This window comes from Pygoscelis adeliae, unplaced genomic scaffold, assembly GCF_000699105.1.
Source record: "Pygoscelis adeliae isolate BGI_AS28 unplaced genomic scaffold, ASM69910v1 Scaffold82, whole genome shotgun sequence".
Lineage (NCBI taxonomy): Eukaryota > Metazoa > Chordata > Aves > Sphenisciformes > Spheniscidae > Pygoscelis > Pygoscelis adeliae.
The window spans coordinates 318731-337936 of NW_008824287.1; the positions used below are offsets into that span (position 1 = coordinate 318731).

The 19206-nt window shown below is 37.6% G+C and overlaps 2 protein-coding genes across 3 annotated transcripts in view; both read right to left on the reverse strand.

Annotated features, from left to right (window-relative positions):
• Positions 1 to 19206, reverse strand: part of AGBL4 (ATP/GTP binding protein-like 4) — a gene marked incomplete at its 3' end in the record, with an annotated part of 877516 nt that overhangs the window by 268035 nt on the left and 590275 nt on the right. The window lies entirely within an intron of this gene.
• Positions 1478 to 19046, reverse strand: BEND5 (BEN domain containing 5). 2 transcript variants are annotated; one of them, XM_009318707.1, is made up of 5 exons: positions 18903 to 19046; positions 16903 to 17278; positions 10185 to 10333; positions 5562 to 5775; positions 1478 to 1676 (listed from the first exon to the last, which is right to left on the reverse strand). In XM_009318707.1, the coding sequence occupies exons 1-5, from the start codon at positions 19005 to 19007 to the stop codon at positions 1516 to 1518; spliced, it is 1005 nt and encodes a 334-aa protein (XP_009316982.1). In that variant the 5' UTR covers positions 19008 to 19046; the 3' UTR covers positions 1478 to 1515. The 2 variants fall into 2 exon arrangements, with proteins under 2 accessions (XP_009316982.1, XP_009316981.1); XM_009318706.1 differs by having other exon boundaries at positions 16909 to 17278; positions 18903 to 19032.

The window sequence follows — 19206 nt, forward strand, 5'->3', positions numbered from 1 at the left end:
AGCATACTCAAGATTGGCACAAGCCAATCATGAAATTGCACTTTAGTAAGCATAAAACAAATACTTACGCCCTGAATTAAGGCATCATTTAAGCACATGTGGTATACAGGAAGAGACAACGTGGTGTTTTTCTCCATCTTTTCTGAAACAGGCACTGCCTCCTCCTCTCCTTCCCCTCTTTCCGCCATCCACCCCAGCCCTTTAAAGAATCCTTGCATTGCTCCTTTCAAATTATCTACGCATACAGGACACTGAAATAGGTTTTACATTAGGGTATACCAGTGCTACAGGAAGATGACAAGAAATGGTAAGTCTTTCAAAACTACATCAGTAGTTCCTTGTAGTTCCATCAGCAAAGGAACAAATGCTGATACTTGGGAATAGAGAGCCTGAAAGGTAGATAATCACATCTGTGTGCGTAAAACAAATGGAAGGTTTACTAACATCACTAATATAACAAATCCTCAAAATTGATCAGTACAGGCCCTACGTTATCTCTATAAACCTCATTCTCAAAATCCTTCATGAAACAAGACTTCAGGTTATTTTCTTTCACTCAGACAATAAGGTATAATTCAGACAACAAATTATTCCTTCTAACTTTGCATCGCAAGTCTAACTTCAGTGTAGAAAATTATTTTTATTTTTAATTTTAATTTGTGCTAAAAGTGTTCACTGTTAAATTACAGACTCAGAGGAAATGGTACTAAATTTTCTATTATACATCATCTTGCCATAGTGTGGCAATCTTTAAATCATTTGAAAATACAAATACACTAGAGTGTTTCAAGAACAGTAATATGGGCATACTGAAGAGCTTTGCACCATAACCAGAAATCTGAAAAGTGCCTTGGTGCCTGAAAAAGAACTGCTTTTAGATTTTTTTTCTTAAGATAAATTATCGTGATTTTACAACTTACAGCTTTGGGTTCTGTTGTTTGGTTTTTTAAAACTATGACGGCAATGTAGTGATCTAACTACAAGATAGTAAGTGAAAAAGAAGCATTCTTTGTGTGTTTTTGACCAAATATATTGTTAGAGATCAAAGCAAAGATTTATAAAAACAAACGAATAAAATTTCAGTTCAGAAAAACACTTTGTAGAATACAATAAAACCCTTTTCAATGGCAAAGTGGATTTTGTACAGTTCTTCCTTCTAAGCAGATGTTTACTACACCTAGATCCACTAACTCCAGTGAAACAAAATGTAGGCAAAATGGGTTGGTGTTTGCAGAATTACAACCTATATACAGAACTGTAGGTAACATACTGCAACTCATTGGAAAAACTTTTGAAAAGTCACTGTTTCATTGTGAGTGAACTTACAATATATCTTACATTATTTAAAAGCAGGTTACACCATAGAAAGGCTTTTGACAGAACCGCTCAAAAAATGAATCAGTTGTAGGAGAGTAATGCTTCAAAGCTTCAAGCTTCTCCCATCAGCAAAAATGCCACACAAATAAAAAAACAACACTTAAGTAAAACACTAAGACTTTATTAAAAATCCAAAATTTATTGCAAATTGTACTTTGCACTTTCCCTCCTTTCTTCATTTTTACATGACTTATTGATATCCATGATTTTTTCACAGATGTACTTGTTGACTTTGGAGAGTCTCTGTGCAATTTCAGTTTCATCCACAGTTTCTTGTGCTATTCTATCATACAAACATTCTGGGGAGAAAAAAAAAAAAAGGAAAGAGCCATTAGGATATTTTTAGAATAGAATATAGCCCTGTGTTGGGCTAACTACTCAAGAGACAGCACTGAGTAAGCACTGTGTATATTTGTTGCAAGACAACAAGCAGCTTGCATTGATTCACTGGCTATCTTGTTAAAGACAAGATTTTTCACCAGGCTTGAATCTTTGGCATGACCAACTTCCAGTTATGCTGTGACTACATTAATAGGCTTTCTATACAGAAACAAGGCTAAATCCAACCTTTTACAGTGTCAGTCTTGCCTGCCTAACTCTTGTATTTGTCCGTATCTCCACAGCAGATTTAGAATCTTCTCCCAGGTGAACGGTCTCAATAGAACTGTTGTTATCTACAGTTCCCTGTGAGTCACTCCTACCTTCAAGATAGTAAGTAAATGATAAAGGTTAGGAAGAGAAGCAGCAACCAGTAGGAGAAGACATTAACTGATTTATTTTTTAAATCTGTACAACATACATTAATGTCTGCATCTTTATCAGACACCCTGTCCCTGGGCGTATTTTGCTTTTATTAGTAGATTATTCAGGGTGAGAGCCATCTTCTTGCATGTTTGCACAACGCACTTTGTGAACTTAACTGGAATACAAAAAGCAAGCAACAGCAGTAACTGCAAAAGCAATGAGGGCAATGAAAGTCAAGACAATTCTGCTCCACAGAGTCGGTAGTTCGGTGCCAGAATCCTGCAGAGGTTACTGAAATCAGAAGTGCTGCGACACATCCAACTCCTCTGAGACAGACAGGTTTTGTTTTTTTATTTTCATAACCAGAACAGTGTATTTTTTTGTGTAGGCTTCCCACATTGATAAAACAAACCCTGTTCTGCTTTGGCTAGTAATCTATTCCAGTAGCCATTTATTGCTTCATATACAGAAAGCCATAGAGATTATCGCTTAATTAACATGGTTTATAACATTTCTAATGCGTCATATTAAAAAGTTATGAAAATTTAGTACTATGCATGCTTTGTAGTTCATTTTGAAACCTCTCAGAAGTTTTATAAAAGGCTATTTTGCATTAACAAGGTTTGTAACAGTGCTCATGCATCATACTTTTTATAATTCTTTATTACATACTACACAGTAGGGATTTTTAAGAAGCTAGAGATATCAGACACATTAAGAGCTAATGCTGTCGTTCAAAAATCTATTTTAAATAAGTTAGTCTGTGTCCACAGAATGATAAGAACATCTAAAACAATGTGAATTTTATGTTGTAAGATGTACTGAATATAAAATAAATAAAATTAATCAGCATGCAGCCTGACAGCTGAAATGCTGATCACCAGGAAACTATGATTTGAAATATGGCACCTAAGAAGAGGCACGTCACTGAGAACCTGAAGAAACCCAGTGTGTTTGTAGGACATAAACTTGGACTACAACAATCTCAGGAATACTCCCAGGTTGTGGCAGATACACCCAGTAAGGTGAACTTCCAGTAAAATACAGGCTATGTTATTAGTTTAGCCACAATGTCAAGCAAAGAATCACTTGACAGAACTCATGCATCAGCTGTGATTCTTAAAGTCAGCGTGACCCAGACAGATCCATGATCATCACGGTTCTTCCTCTTCCATCTCTTCCATTTCTATGAGGGGCTGCAGCGATAGTAGTTTAGTAGTCACATAAGGATGCTGGCTTAGGGGCTCCAAAGAGTGATTTGGGGGTTCTGCTTCTTCTTTGTCTTTTGGCTTTAGAGGAACATAGATACCCTTTCGTACTTCTGACTGGACCAAAGATTCAAGTAGACCTCAAAGGCCAACAAGGAGCTTTACTTCTTTCTGTGATGCCTGATCCAAGTCATTGGCCATGTAAACTCTAATTCCCTCGCATTTCACCATTTCTCCACTTGCTACTCTTTGTTTTGTTTTTGTTTTCTTCTCCACAACGTATTAACAACTTATTTGATCACTTCCAGCTTTCCAGGAAACACTGCTGGCATGATGGGGCAAGGCCTGCTAACATTGACGCAAATGCAAAGGACACAACAATGTGGAAAGTCATGGTTATGTGCTACCCAGTACCGCTGATACAGGAACTCTGTCTGATGCCACCTAAAACATTGGCCATGCAGTTTAACTGATTCAAGAGGAGATTGTACAGTCTTGAGTCTAACAAGAAGGGAGTCAAAGACAAGGTGAAATAAACACTGGAAAGAGGAACATGGAAAACCAGGGCGTGGAACAGTACAATTCAAATGAGGGCTGAGGCTGGAAGCAGAAGTATGACAGAAAACACAGAAAAACGAGGAAATAGGGAAGAGCTGAATTGCTGGAGTGTGTAAAGGTATGGAAGAGAAGAAAGGGAAGGGCCCCATCTGCCTTTCACCATGTACCTGCTGGAGCATACTCCCAAACTCACTGTAGTCAAAACAAGGGGAGTTAGAAGAAAGCTATCATTTAAATGGCTCAAGCAACACAGACTGGCCCTGACTGAAGTAGAGGAGGAAATTCTCACGTAAGCAACCTTGCCAGCAGTCCTGAGGAGCAACAGCCTCAAGCAGGAAAACTAGAAAGTTCTTTGCAATGGGCCAGTGAACAATGACCCCTTTTTACTGCGTATTTCTACGTGCGCATCTGGGTAACCAATTCTCCTTCCCACTAGGAGCTGACAAGGGTAGCCACAGCCACAGAGTGGATTCCTTACGTGGCCTGTACATCATTACTTTGCTACACATGTTCAGACTGTACCAAAAGGTCCCAGCCAGAACTAGAAAATCAGTATGGAACAGCTTGCCCTTCCACATATATTCTTAAAGTAGATCAGTAAAAAACACCATGTCTTTTACTCATTTCTTACAAACTAAGAAAGATGACAGCATGAAGATCAGTTTCCAACTTTTCCCCACACAACACAGACACACACTCAAAGAGGAATCATATTTCCTACTTCCTACTTGCAAGGAAGATTACAACATCTCTTAAAGAGTTCATAGTTAAGAGCACATAGCAACTAAGAACAGGAAATGCAGAATAATGGAGTTCAATCAAACAGGGAGATTTCTTTCAGCCCTACTGCAATTTCGTATGGACACAAAACCTAAAAATCCAATTTCGGTATGTATTCCATGAGGAATGGATTCAGTTCTGACTTAAAAAGAAGCCTGAAATACCAAGAGAGACAGAAATGAATGCAAAACACAAGCATGATGACACAAAGGGACTGAAATTCACTATTCACTTCAAATAAAGGAGAAGGCCTTCTCTCTCTCAAAGGAGTCCACACATGGACTCAGGCTTGCAGTTATTGAAAGTGTCATTGTAATTTTTCCTGCCAGATAGGTCAGCGATTTACACTTCCTGTTCAAATTCCAATTCAAGTGCAACAATTAATTTTTACTATTTCCATTTTCTCCACTTAAAAGGGTAAAACTATTCTTTCTCGCCTTGGAAGGTATGCGTATTTTTATAGTCACAGCTATAATGGTTTCTGTGCCTCATGCCAGAGTTGGTTACATTCTGGATGAAAGAATGTGGTAAAGCTACTCTCAGGCTTGTTAAAAGGAATATATGCATTTTAAAAAAACCCACTGTATTATGAATGAATTCCAGAACAACATGTTGTTCTCCAGGCTCAGAGTCCTGTCCTGCAAGTGGTTCAAAGTGATGATCTTCTTGAACCTTGCTGAAGTACAACTCTTCAGCTGTGAAGGCCTGCACTGTGCACAGCTATTGCAATGTGTTTTACTTTTCCTGGATATGTATGCACTTCACAATGCAATAGCAATTTGAATTACAGCTTTTAATCAGTTAATTTTATATGAGCTGAAAAGAAGCATCTTTCAACTCAATGATTAATAGTTAAACTCCAAAGCAGGAAGCAAAAGTTTTCAAATAACCTACCTCTGACAATGCTTAATTTGTGAGGTGAGAGAGGTGGCTTGGGAACGGCATCTTTCTTTTTTTTGGTTGCAACTCCTGTGACACTTCTGTTCTTGAGAACATCTGTTCCCCAAATCATAACCGCTAGATTTTTTGTATACTTTGAATCTCCTTGTGTTACTTGCAGCTGGTGCCATTTCTCCTCATCTACCCAAATTCCACTGCCAAGATGGACCTAGAAGGTAGTAATAATAACAACTTATCTATGGTATGTAGCACACAACAGTATCCAAGTGCTGTAGGAACATTAATATTAGGTACTATAGTAACAGTAATTAGGGCTGAACAAATCCATTTTGCCTAATTCTGAAACTTCTCCAACTTTGTGGGTCAGGGAGTTCAAGTCAACCTCTTATGTAATATAGTTCCTCTTCCTTTTTGTATTCAATTCTTCTTACTCTCTGTTTTTTCCCCCCCGCATAGCCTATCTCCTGAAAGACTATGGTCAAGAACAGAGACAGAAGGAAACAGTAAACACATCCAGTATTATAAAGATATGCACAGCATATAAACCAAGCAGTTGCACCAAACCTAACTCAGGAGCAAGATGAAACATTGTCTTTAATATGAAAGCTTCCCTTTGGCTGAAACAGACTTTACCCAAAGCATATTTTGGAGGCAGTAGAGAGGGAAATACTTCCTAAGTCATATCCTATACCTGTTGGCAAAACTCAGCCTGATTGTTCAAAGTAACTAGAAGGAGAGAAGGGATTTTGAGAGCTCCAATTTCAGTATAAGCCAAGAGAGTTTGGAAGCTTTGTAAAACTTCCAGTTCTATCATGAAGTTTGCCTATCATGTACGATCAATCTATCCAGGTGAATACTGTTTTGTGGTAAGGCAATGACCCATTGCTGCAACATGATAAACTTCCCATTATCCAGACAATGGGGAGCAGAGATATTTGATTGAAGTAGCAAAGCAGGACAATATGGGTACTGGGAAATGCAGTGTGAAGCCACTGTAGTCCCCAAAAGCAAGGTGCTCAAGTCTAGTTGTGCTTATTAGCCTTGCTCAGCATTGCCTATGCTGGGTTGACTCCCACAGAGCTACACTGCATCTCTACCCCAAGATTCCCAGTGCTCCAGACTTAAGATGAATGCAGGACGAGAATCTGAGTACCATCCTTATGCTGGCACTACATATGTTTGAGCTGATAGTCCTCCTGATAACCAGGACACCTTCATCAAGCAACAGCAAGGAAAATAACTCCACTAGTAATCAGCACAGGTCTGACATGAGTGCAACCAGTAAGCCCAACTGGATGCAAACACTGGCCCCGTGCAGAACCACGGAGAATACTTTGTACTGTGTCTGTCCATGCTCCTAATTCCTGGAGTACAGTGCAGACACCTGAACTACCTCTGCACACAGAAAGCTTTGTTCACATGGTGATGAACTTCATTCAGTTGGACCCGCGCGTGCTCATCATCCATGACAAGCTAGTGCGTGACCTAGCTATTCTAATTACTGATAAGAGTTCACTGCACTGGAAAGGAAGAAGACAGAACTTACTTTCAGATAATTCTGTAGAAGTGCAAAATACCAAAAATATATATAAAAAAAAAAACCTGTGAACAAAACTCTATAGCAAAACTACATTAGGAGACTCTGTTTGCCTTAATTGTTTTGCTCTTAGTTGTTCGTGTTTTTACTCCTTTCATGTGGCATTACATAAAATGTGCCTGCTACCCATACAGATCTGAACAGTATCACATAAGTCCCATTAAATGCAATGAAAATTGGACAAAGCTACTGTAAAATTTTATATAACAATAATTTTACTGCTGTCGAATTTTGTATTCAACAAAATACCATTTTTCCTTTAAATGGAAACCTGCTTTAATTATTAATGAGGGCTATAACCCGAAGAAATTTTTTATTACAACAGCATCCTTCAAAAGCAACTATTTGTTTAAAAACTTAAATAGAAGAATATGAATGGTTTGGCCACCAGCTACCTTATAAAAAACAAATGAAAAGTTTAACTTCCTCAAAGTATAAAACGATAAAGCAAGCTGCCTCTCCTGCAGAATCTTCTACGCTAAAGGGATTCTACAAAGCTTTTCACAAGTCCACATGGTATTTAGATTTCATAATGGACAAAAATGGTACTAGTAATAAGCACAACATGAACACCCCTTTTTTTCCTTCCTTCTCTGTTGTTGAGCCTCTTCATAATTGCTTTAAAAAATTCACTCTTTTGGTGCTCTACATATTTTGTAAGATAATTTCAATCAGAGTGAGCAGTCTGTGCTCAGAAAACAATCACGTCACAGTTATAATTCAGTTATTTCCGTTTTGATCTTGGAAAAGTTATCTGTAAAAATGAGTATAAGTTACTTCAAAAATAACTAAGATTAGGAAAATTGTGACATGCCAAATTTTGGATGTCTGTATTACATTAGTTGTAGAGACTGCTGTCTACTACATTATTCATTAGCTTTAAGTTATTTAAACGAAAACAACAAGTTACAGCAAATATTTTTAATATTTATGTTTCAGACAGATCACCTCTTCTTTGAACATGCTTCATTTATTAAAAAAAAGTTATCACTGGTATGAAACACCTATGGTAACAGCAACTACGTGACAGACAGCCACAGACACAGAAATCTTATGTCTCCCTTTTTCTATTTCTAGCACTGTTACAGCAAGGAATTTAATCTGTCCATGTCTCAGTTTACCTCTCTGTACAACAGGCTCGGTACTGTGTCCTATTATTCCCAAAGCTACGGGAAGCTTACTGTACTCCAGATTCAGAAGCCACTTCCTTCTTGCTGGAAGAGCTGCCCCATGGGCCAGACCCTTGGCTTGATAAAATCAATGGGAACTTTACCCCAAATTTCAGCAACTGCAGGATCAACCTTCAAGCACAACGCAACAGAAACAACAGCAAATTCAAAGCAATGCTCACCACCATAACTGTGCTAACATGTGCAATATATCTAAAATGTATCTGAGAAGATGAACTCTTTTTTTTCCCCCCTTTCCTCCCCCCCCCGCTTCTTTTTTTTAAATGAATGTCATAGGCTCTTTTTTGGTAACTCTGTTCTCCCTCTGGAAGGTAGAGATTTATCTGCTTTGAAAGAATCCTACTAAGATCAAATCCGATGCCACAAAAGGCAAGATTTCTAAAAAAGTATTTCAACTACTCTAGTGGTGCATGTCAATAAAGAAGTAATGGAAAAAAGGCATAAATAAGGAAAACTGAAAAAAAACACCCTCCAACACTCTAAATACATTATTACTTCACATTTCTGGCATCTGAGCTGGCTGAAGCCCCAATAAATAGGCAAACTTAAAGACAGACCAAAATTACAAAAAGAAGGTTAAAGAGATACTAATATCTGTAAAGACAGAGAAAAATTCAGCAACAGAAGTGCCAAGAAGCTGGCAGATGAAATAAAGGTGCAGGAAAAGCTGCATACAAATACTAAAGGATGTGCCCTATCCCACAGATCTTAAGCAGAAAAAAAAGGAGGGAAACCAAACTCTCACAGTAATATATGCTAAGTTTGCATTGCACAAATATACACAAAATATACAAGCAAATGACATACGTTAAATATATTAGGCAAGAAAAGCTATCTGAACCAAATACCTGTCAAACTGTCAAGATTATACTATTTTTCACATACATTTTGTCCTCAACAATTACGTCAAATTCATCTTAAAGAATGACAGACACTTGTACAGTCAATCTTGTAATACAGATCTGAAAGTGTAATATTTCATGCTATTCCACCAGTAATTCCACTGTATGCCAAAGCTGAAATGGACGTTTCCTCCTAAAAGGTTCTCAGGTTATGGTACCGAATGCATACATATCCTAAGAAACAGGATCTGCATAAGCAATTCTGAAGGACATACAGTTTTGTAAAAGAAATATAATGTTCATTTAATGATAATGGCAACAGCTATAAAAGCAGGCGTCAGTAGATGAGTGAACAATGTGTTAAACATGCCGAAGTCTGAAAAAACTATTCGTCAGGTTCTGGCAAACTGTAGCTAGATGGTATTTCACCAACTTTATAAAAGTATCTGTAAAGTAGCACTACATCAGCTCAATTCAGTAGCAACACGCCTACCAGATCCAAGGGAGCCCATTTTCACTGAACCCCAGGGTTCATAATTATCTACTGGACTCCAATTCAGCCAAAACATGAAGGCTTCTCTACAATAGGACTACAGCACACTAAAAATGTTAAAGACCTTTTAGGGAAAAGTGTTTCTAGATAGACTAACGTAACTTTATAACGTGGGTTACTGACTGGTTGTATTTGGTAGATTTATGTATGTCACCAGTTGAAGACTACGCCAATGTGCTTGTGCATGCATATTTAATAATTATATTCCTTGTGTTACACAGCATTCAATGCTCTCATTACTGAGGATAATTTTCTGTGCTGTTCAGATTTGTGTAATTTTGTAATTTCCCTCAGCATAACAGCATGCCTTTATAAAAACTGAGGAAGTCTGTATAAGCTGCTACCATGCAAAACCCCCGATATCATGAAAATTCCACAAGAAAATCACCTGATGGACATTTACAAACTATTCATGCTGTATTTAATTTAAAATACCTTTCCATTCTCGAGAATATACTTGTCCATTACTGGAACAGGGGCAGGATAGTACGTTGATGTATTTGCTTCCTCACTGAAGGTCTTCTGTACCTCAGGTTCAGGCTCAATTGATTCTGGTTTTACTTTTTCAAGCTCAATGGCAGGTCCTAGACAGTTAAGAAAAGAGAGCTGTCTGCTATCCCAGAGAACATGAAATCAATCAGTTCATCACCCATGGTTAGCATAAAATAACACATTAGTCATGTTCATTTCAAAGTTAGAAAGAGTCTAAACCAAAATCCTACTTCCGGACGTCAATAAATAAAAGCAGGATAAGTAACTCTGCTTTATAAATATTAAAATGTTTCGTTTTAATGTTTATTTTTATTCTTAAAGGATACGGACAATTACAGATATGGGTAAGATTGCTTGAATGCACACTACGGAAATTATATTAAAATGACACTGAAATTATACACCAAAAGCAACAATAGTAATTCTTCAAATAAAAATTACTATATAGTTGCATAGAAGCCTACATAATTTACTGTGATAATTATATAAATTATCCATACAGAATTACAAATTTTATAGAAATTTGAAGTCTCTTTAGATATAACAGAGGTATATTAAAAATAGTGAAGATCTACAGAAATGCTATCAAGGAAACAGACTTAGGCTACTTATGCTAAAGTATCATGCATAGAAAGAGTATCCAAGGTTAAAAAAACCCACATAAATTAGAATTTTGATTGTCCAATCCACCCAACACACTGATTTTTATTTTTAATGTAATCAACAAAAATTAAGCACAGATTAAACAACAGAATACTACTAAGCATATGTTTGAGGCTTCAAAGGAGGACAATTATTTTGTCAGTCATCAACTTTTCTTTTCCAGACCAAACTTATAAAGTGTTCCTAAAAAGGCAGAAAAGAACAAATTGAAATAATTTGTGAACTGGATTTCATTATTCCATTCATTGCAGCGGTTAGACCAGAATGAATCAGGAACAGGCTACAGCCCCCAGCCTATTATTGTCTCTTGATGTCTGTCTCTGGGCTCATGAGAAGCTTCAGCAGTCACTGAAGTTCCACACAGGGGCGGTGGTTCGTTAACATAGCAAAGTTGCCAGTTTAGACCCTGGACACCACGGTAATCAGCCACTTCCAAGAACTATAAGGATAAACTCACCTACTTGTAACAACCATAGTGTACCAGGTTGGTGCTGAGAGCACTGCAGCACTCTCTAGCCCAACCTTGGCACCTTCAACAAATGACAATTCAATAATCAGGTCACTGTCATGGTTCAGCATCCCTCCTCAGTATTTGTACACCAAGCCCTGAATTGATCTAACTCTGCAAGTCAAGCTGGCACCAGAACTCATGTCTTGAGTCACGTAACTTAAATAGTTCCTGTACCTGGAACAAGTAAAGTATTCATTCCTTCTACTTTGCGCAGTTTCATTTACAGATTATTATACAATGATATCAGCATTTGACATTTATCCTATAGCTTATTCTACACCTACATAGCTAGCTAAATGTTCTTAGCTGACTTGCCACTCTACACTCAGCAACAACTGAAAGTTGTCTTGGCAACTTAGACAACCCCATGCTGCAGTGCCGCAACAGAGTGTCTTAAGAGCCATATGCAACGCAAGCATGCTGCAAATACAGAAAACACAAAACCCATACCATTTGCATTATAATTTCATAGTAATCTTAATCAGCACCTCTGCTATCATGTATATGCAATGGTACGACCAAGACGAATTAAACTTTCTATACTTGAGACTGCTAAACTGATTCAGAGTGGGGGAAAGACCTGGACTAATTAAACCACCCAAAGTCTGCACACATCTCAGCGTGGGCACACCTGAACAAGCAAGATGCAGTGACGTAATTGCCAGTGTGAACTTAAGAAGTGATCTTTTAGCTGTTACTTTAAGAACACATTCTTCGACAAAGTGCTATTTTGAGTTTTCTTATAATTTGAAAGTCACTTTGAGGAACACACCGAAGTCCAACCACCTTCTTCCTAGAAGGAAACATTTATCTCTGTTTAAACACTTTTACTAGCTGCTATTTAGAAGTCTTTCACTGTTTTGTTTTTAGTCATGTATTGACACAGCTTGGATTTGGTTTCCAGAGTTCCCCAAGAAAAACAGCTGATTAAAGTCTACAATAACCATAGTTCTCATAGGTCAGAAAAACCTCTATTGCAATTCATGTTTTACTGCTTGCTTAGAAGTCACCAACAGAAAGGCTTTAACATCTTCTTTTATATTCTACTCATTTTTTCTTCCCAAACAGAAATCTGCCTCTAATTAGGTAGTCTTCACAGCTACTTTCACCATCTACTAAAGACTGCATTTTCAACCTGGCATGTTGTGAATTAGACATGCAACCCACATTATTGCCTTACTGCTAATGGGAGTTGTGTACCACACACCACACACTAAAAGTTTCCTCTCTCTGTAGCTCTCGTACTCTACATCTTTAAAGATGATGAATGGGACATACAAAAATATATGCCTCTATCTAAAAGCTTAATTAACAATGATAGTACTTATGTCATAAGAATCATTAAAAAAAAAAAAGAATTCTTCAGAACGCAAAAAGGAAACAACTGTTTTATTGCAAAATCTTTCTCCTCCTGATTGTGAAGTTTCCATAATATCTGAGAGGCCAGCAACTTCAAATGCAGTATGAAGAGGTAGAAGGCTTCCCTTCATCACCTCTTTTCCTCAAAAATGCATCTTAGGCTACAAGCTACTCAAAAATTAGTAAATAAGCCAAAATAAATTAAATTATAAAGTGGTCAATATACATTTGAAAGCAGCAAGCTGTTTTTCCACATGGTCTACTGGAATTTGAACAAAAACAACAGGAGTCTGAGAAGGGGAAATATTATATATATGGTACTTCCTGTACTCGTACTGGATAGACACCTTAGACTTTTTTTTTTTTTTTACATCAAAAAGTCACACAAATCTAGAAAAGCTAAGTAACAGTAATTGCATAGATGTGGTAAGATGCAAATTCATTCTCCCTATCCTGGTGTCAGTCCCAAGACGCTGTAAACTGGATCACTGAAATTAAACTGGGATTAAAAATAACTGCCTGGGGCGCTGTGTGTGTGTTGATGAATGAATGTGAATGAATGAAATGAATATACTCCCTGACTTTAGAGCAACACTAATTCTTAGCAATACAACATGAAAATGCAGTATTTATCAGGGAGCGAACAACACCCAAACGTTATGCCTGATACAACTTCACTACTTCTGACTATATACAACCATAGCAAAATGCACAGATCTACATTAAAAAGTCACACAAATCTAGAAAAGCTGAGTAACAGTAATTGCATAGATGTGGTAAGATGCAAATTCATTCTCCCTATCCTGGTGTCAGTCCCAAGACGCTGTAAACTGGATCACTGAAATTAAACTGGGATTAAAAATAACTGCCTGGGGCGCTGTGTGTGTGTTGATGAATGAATGTGAATGAATGAAATGAATATACTCCCTGACTTTAGAGCAACACTAATTCTTAGCAATACAACATGAAAATGCAGTATTTATCAGGGAGCGAACAACACCCAAACGTTATGCCTGATACAACTTCACTACTTCTGACTATATACAACCATAGCAAAATGCACAGATCTTAGCCTGGAGACAATTTTTTTAAGAAGTTATTGAAATTCTTATGTTTTGCAATCCAAGGACTATTTAAAGTTAGGCCTACAGGGAAGAGTCAGTGATTTAATTCTCTAAATCACCTTACTCTCCATTAATAAAAACAGGGCAAATTAGCGTGTTTTTGGGTGCAACAGAATAAAGACAAACTGCAAAGGCCTACAATGGCAGGGCTTCCTGATCCCAAAGTAGGCAAGGAAAAAGAGGATTTGGTTGCACACATTCTTCAGGGAGCTTAGGCAGGGGATACCATAACCTCTTCCACGACAGTCATCGTGTTCCCCCACTGCTTTGGTCCCTAGAGCCCTGGTCAAAGACCTGCCTCCTCCAGGAAGGGATCTGTTGGGCAACAGCATATCAAAATCATAAAGAAGCTTCAATATATCCCCATGGATCAGTACTGATTTCACTACTGTCATTTGCCACATCTGCTTTCAAGGCTCTTTTAAAACAAAGAGCAATTCAGTGTCACCATGTGGAAGATTAAGAACCTCACTCTTCCCACAAGAGCGGCTTGAGTTTAGTAGCAGAGATGAAGGCCTAGGTCTAAAGCAGAATACATTGACTTCTAGCTTCTCGCTGAAAGCAACGCAGTGATGGTAAATTAGGAGACTGAATACTTGACTGAACATTAGCTCAAGAGGCTGTTCTATATTTGATCTGCAAGTTTAAAATGGCAACAGGCACGCGTTTCCCACAGCTGCAATTCATCAGCACAAAACAGCTGTCATCTCATGCAAAGAAATCAGAAGTCTCTAAGGTGAAACAGAAATGTAATTAGTTTGCATTAAGTCCAGCCTGCTAGAAGTGCAGTGTAACATAAATTACACGTAATTTGAAACCCTAGGTTTAAGAGATTGCTGCAACAACTGAAGATGAATTCAGGATGTAATCCATTTTCCAAACAATTTTCACAGATTATTCACATACCCAAACATACCTCATTTATAAGCTGGAAAAAGTAAGGAAGACTAAAGAAGTCTTTACATATCTGTTTCTTGATTAAAAGTAGCACTTTTTCATACTGTCATCAGACTCCCTAATTTATAATTTGCTGAAGATGTCTCCCTTTCTAATCATTCATAAATTTTGTACTGATCTTTCTAGAATCTGTTTGTTTCTCAACTGTGAATGAGGCTACAAGGAAAGGCGAGTTATCAGTGGTTGATACACCGAGTCTTAGGAAACACACACCCTGTGAAGGACACAGCCCATAGGGCCAAATTCTACCTTTGTCATCTGTGGAAAGTTCCATACAAGTAATAACAACATCGGATTTTTTTGGAAGTTACGTATCATGCATATTTGTCCAGGTATGTGATTAAATTAAAAGAACTTGTCTTCAATGTAATCGAGATTTATTTTCAGTTGTAAAGCAGGTGCCAGACTGATACAATGGAAATTCAAGTCCAGTATTTAGAGAAGATCCAGCATTTTTTCCAAGAGGTTTTGGGTGTTTTGTTGTTGGGTTTTTTTTTCTTTTTTTCTTCTAAGCTTTCTTGATTCAGCTCAAGTAAAACATGCATCCCTTCTTTCTTAAAGTGAAAGAAACGAGACAGAATTCAGAAGCTGTCTTCATTTCATTGCTGGTCTCACCACTCAAATTGCTGTCAAGTCTACCAACTAAATTGGTATTTTACGCTGTTCAGCCCCATTGCCTACTAACATCTGGCTGGTGCTCCATTCACATAAATTCCAGCTAACTACTTGCAGATGAAGAAACATCTTTCCATCCAAGGAAAATTTTAGAAAGTTCAGTGGAATCTACTGCCCACCACATCGTGTTTTTCAGACTTTCAGTGGAAACTTTGCCTATTTAATTTTATTTAAAAAATTAACTAGAATGTTTATAATAAGTAATGACATTTTAATTATGCACAGTGTAACAATGACGAGCATTCACAATCAAACACCCAGTTTAAATCATCAGATGCTACTTCGAGAGCCTGGCTCCAAACTTGCGGGCACACCTTAACACATGCTACAGCACAGGCGCATGCTCTCTCGGGTTCAGGTTTGTACGTGAATGTAACTCAGACCAACATGCAAATTACATGCACTCGTTCAAGTCAAGTAGAAGAGCCAATATCCAATTTACATGCAAAAATTAAGTTTCCAGATACACAAAGGCAGACATAAGAAACAGCATGCTAAGTTTGGATGCACAAATTCTAACCAAGTTTCAGTCACTGAGCAAATCTTCAACATAGCAGTACCACATTCTAATAGCAAATAAATATAAATTAGTAAAATATTTGAAGGTATTCCAAGAGTACCATCTTCAATGAAAAGGATGAACTTTTTATTTTGTCTTTTTTCCCATTTATTCCAACATAATGGTTAAATAATTGTTATAAACCAAAACAAATGAGCAACTGACTCAGATATTTAAAATTTAAATCCAAATTACACAAACCTGCATTTTGTAACAAGTGCTGATAAATGGGACACTAATATAAAAAGCTTTTTTAATTATTCGTCAACAATCCATTATTTTTTCAAACAGCACGGCTGTTTAAAGCCACTGCTACGAAGTTCAGGAATATATCACATTCTAATGAGCTACTAATCGGAAGGGGCGGCAGAAAAACGGAAGGTAACAGTCACATAACAATAAACAAAATCCCTAACTGAAAAGAATAAAATAGTTGTAGCCCAAATATTCATTCCACTGCCTTTTCTTTCTTTTTTTTCTTTTTAGACTGGAACATATTGGTATATTTTGCAGATGACACTTTATTATCTTTTTCAGCATATACTGGAGGGTCAGAGACTCTTTAAAATACAGCTACTTAAAATGGAACTCTGATTGAACCATACCAGCACAAAGACCTCTACTATCATTAAAGAAAACCCAGACGTACATAGCATACAAATTCAACACATATTGTACAGCCATAGCAGAAAACCCTTTTAACATTCAATGTCCAGTTTAACAACCACTGCTATTTTTCAAATACGTTTCCGTTACTATTGATCACACTTGCAAAATTCATTAAAACTAGTCCCATTTAAGTCCGGCACTTACCACTACCTAGTCTTAGAAGCAGTACATCCTGGAGTCTCCTGTTCAAGTCTCTGAGCTCTTTCATTTCTGACACGAGTGCCCCATACTCCTTTAGCTTCTTTGCCTGTTGCACAAGCTGTCTCCGTGTTCTCTCAAGCTCCTGTTGAATGTGTCTCATTTCTTCTTGTTGCTGTTGGTAACTCCTCAGCAATTCTTCATACAGAATCCGAGGAACTACAGCATCGTCCATGTTGTTCATGCTTTCCGAAGTCTCCATAAAAGCCTCCTCAGGGCTGGAAGTATTACTAAGGCTCATCCCATTCTGTTTCTCAAGGCGAGCAACAACTGCTTCAATGCTTTTGTGTGTACCTTCACTTTGTTTCCTCCCATCTTGTCTCTGCATGTTACAATAAAAAATAAATAAATTAGGAGAGCAGTAAGATGTAATACAAATTGGGAACCGTTAATATTCTTGTTTTCCAAAAAAAGCACAACAAAGCCTGCCTGCAAAAATACTTTGCCTAACGGATTCTTGTAGATATACATCATAACTATCATGCACGCGTAATTCAGCTAAATGTATATACAAACTTCTGAGGCAGTTAAAGGCCTTTCTTTCCGCATTTGTGCAACACTTGCAAGCTGAGTGATTATCACTTGATTCCATATACAAAGATAATTAATTTCTTTTTGAAAAAAAAGCGGATCTCGATCTCTCTTCCTTTAAAGTTTACCCCTAACATTTAGATTTCCAACAGCAATTGATTTTCTGATAAGCAAGAGAAAGAAGCAACTACGTGCTACGTTTGTCGCCTGTAATGACATCAGAGATGAAAGCAGCATACCGTACAAAGCTGTTTTGTGAACAGAGGGCTTGTCCTTCCCACACTTTGGGAGGCAAAACCTTCTCTGACTATTCCTCTAGCACATTCACCCAACTGCCTAATGCAAGTGACTGAGTTAACACTATCGGCAAACGCTAAAAGGGAATTGAAAACACAGAAGTTGGAGACAGAATATATCATCCAGTCTCATCTTCCTTATCAACTGATTCCTTCTATAGTAGTACTGCATTGCAGAGGCTTCATCTCCTTTGAACTCTCAGCAGAAATTTACCTTCAGTCATCTGCACAAACCCTACAAATTAAAGCACACCTGTTTTCTGGGGCCTGGATACTGGTATTAAAATGTGACAGTACAGGTAAAAGTCACTAAGTTTTATTGGCCAAATATTGAAAAAGCATTTGAACTTCCAAGCAACTGCAAGGAAAGCAAATGTAGCTCATAGGTTAGAGACAAGAAGCTGACACTATCAATTCCCATACCACAATATCCATGAGTAATGTGGCAGAAAATGAGATTATTTGATGTTACGCCTGCTCCACGTGTGTTCCGAAAATGAAAAAAAAAAAAAAAAAACCCAACAAAAAAAGCTGGCCCACCATAAAGAAATGTACTAGTATCATTCCTGCAGCTGCAAAACACATGAAGCCACAGAGCAGTATTTTATTCTGAAGGTTGGCAGACTTTTAAAGAAATCATTTGATATAAAAAAATAAATACATTTACTTAGTGGGTTTCTGGCATCTGGACCTAGAAAGGCAACTGGCAGTTATAATGGAGGGATGCAATCCTATCAATTTGTCTTCACACCCACTGCTCTAGTTGGGAAGTCTCAGAGCACCCCTTCGAACCCCAAGCAAGCAGCGCGCAATAGGTCACAAGTGCCACCGAGAACAGCTGCTCGACATTCATGTAACTGGTGACTTTTAAAGCATTGTTCTAAAAATCTCAAATGGCAGTTAAACTGTGCAGACGGTATAAACAAGAAAATGTTCGATTGCACATAAATCAGGTTTTGAAAACCCGTACCCCACCCCCCACAGAATTTGACCCAATTTCACCAAACACAGTCTTTTAAGGGGATCAAAAGCAGGCCTGGGATTCTTAAGCTATGACATCTGTATATGCCCCAAGCACTTCAAAAAAAAGAAAAAAAAAAAAAGGAAAGACTTCAGTACCTTACTGTGTCTAAGCTCCACATCTTCTTCCCCATAATCTGTAACCTCCCCAGCTTCTTCTACGTGATTGAGAGAGAGTTTGGGGATTTTAATTTTCTTCTGCATCACACTGTTCTCAAGGTCAGTTTTGTCCTCTAAAATGTATATTAAAAATAAAATTTTGTTACATTAATCAGCGTTCTTACTTCCAAATACTACATGACTTAGGCAAGACCAGTTAAAAAAAAAACAACCTCCCATGCTTCAATCCCCTCATAATAGTATGATCAAACTAATCCATGGTGTAACTCAACTGATGTCCACT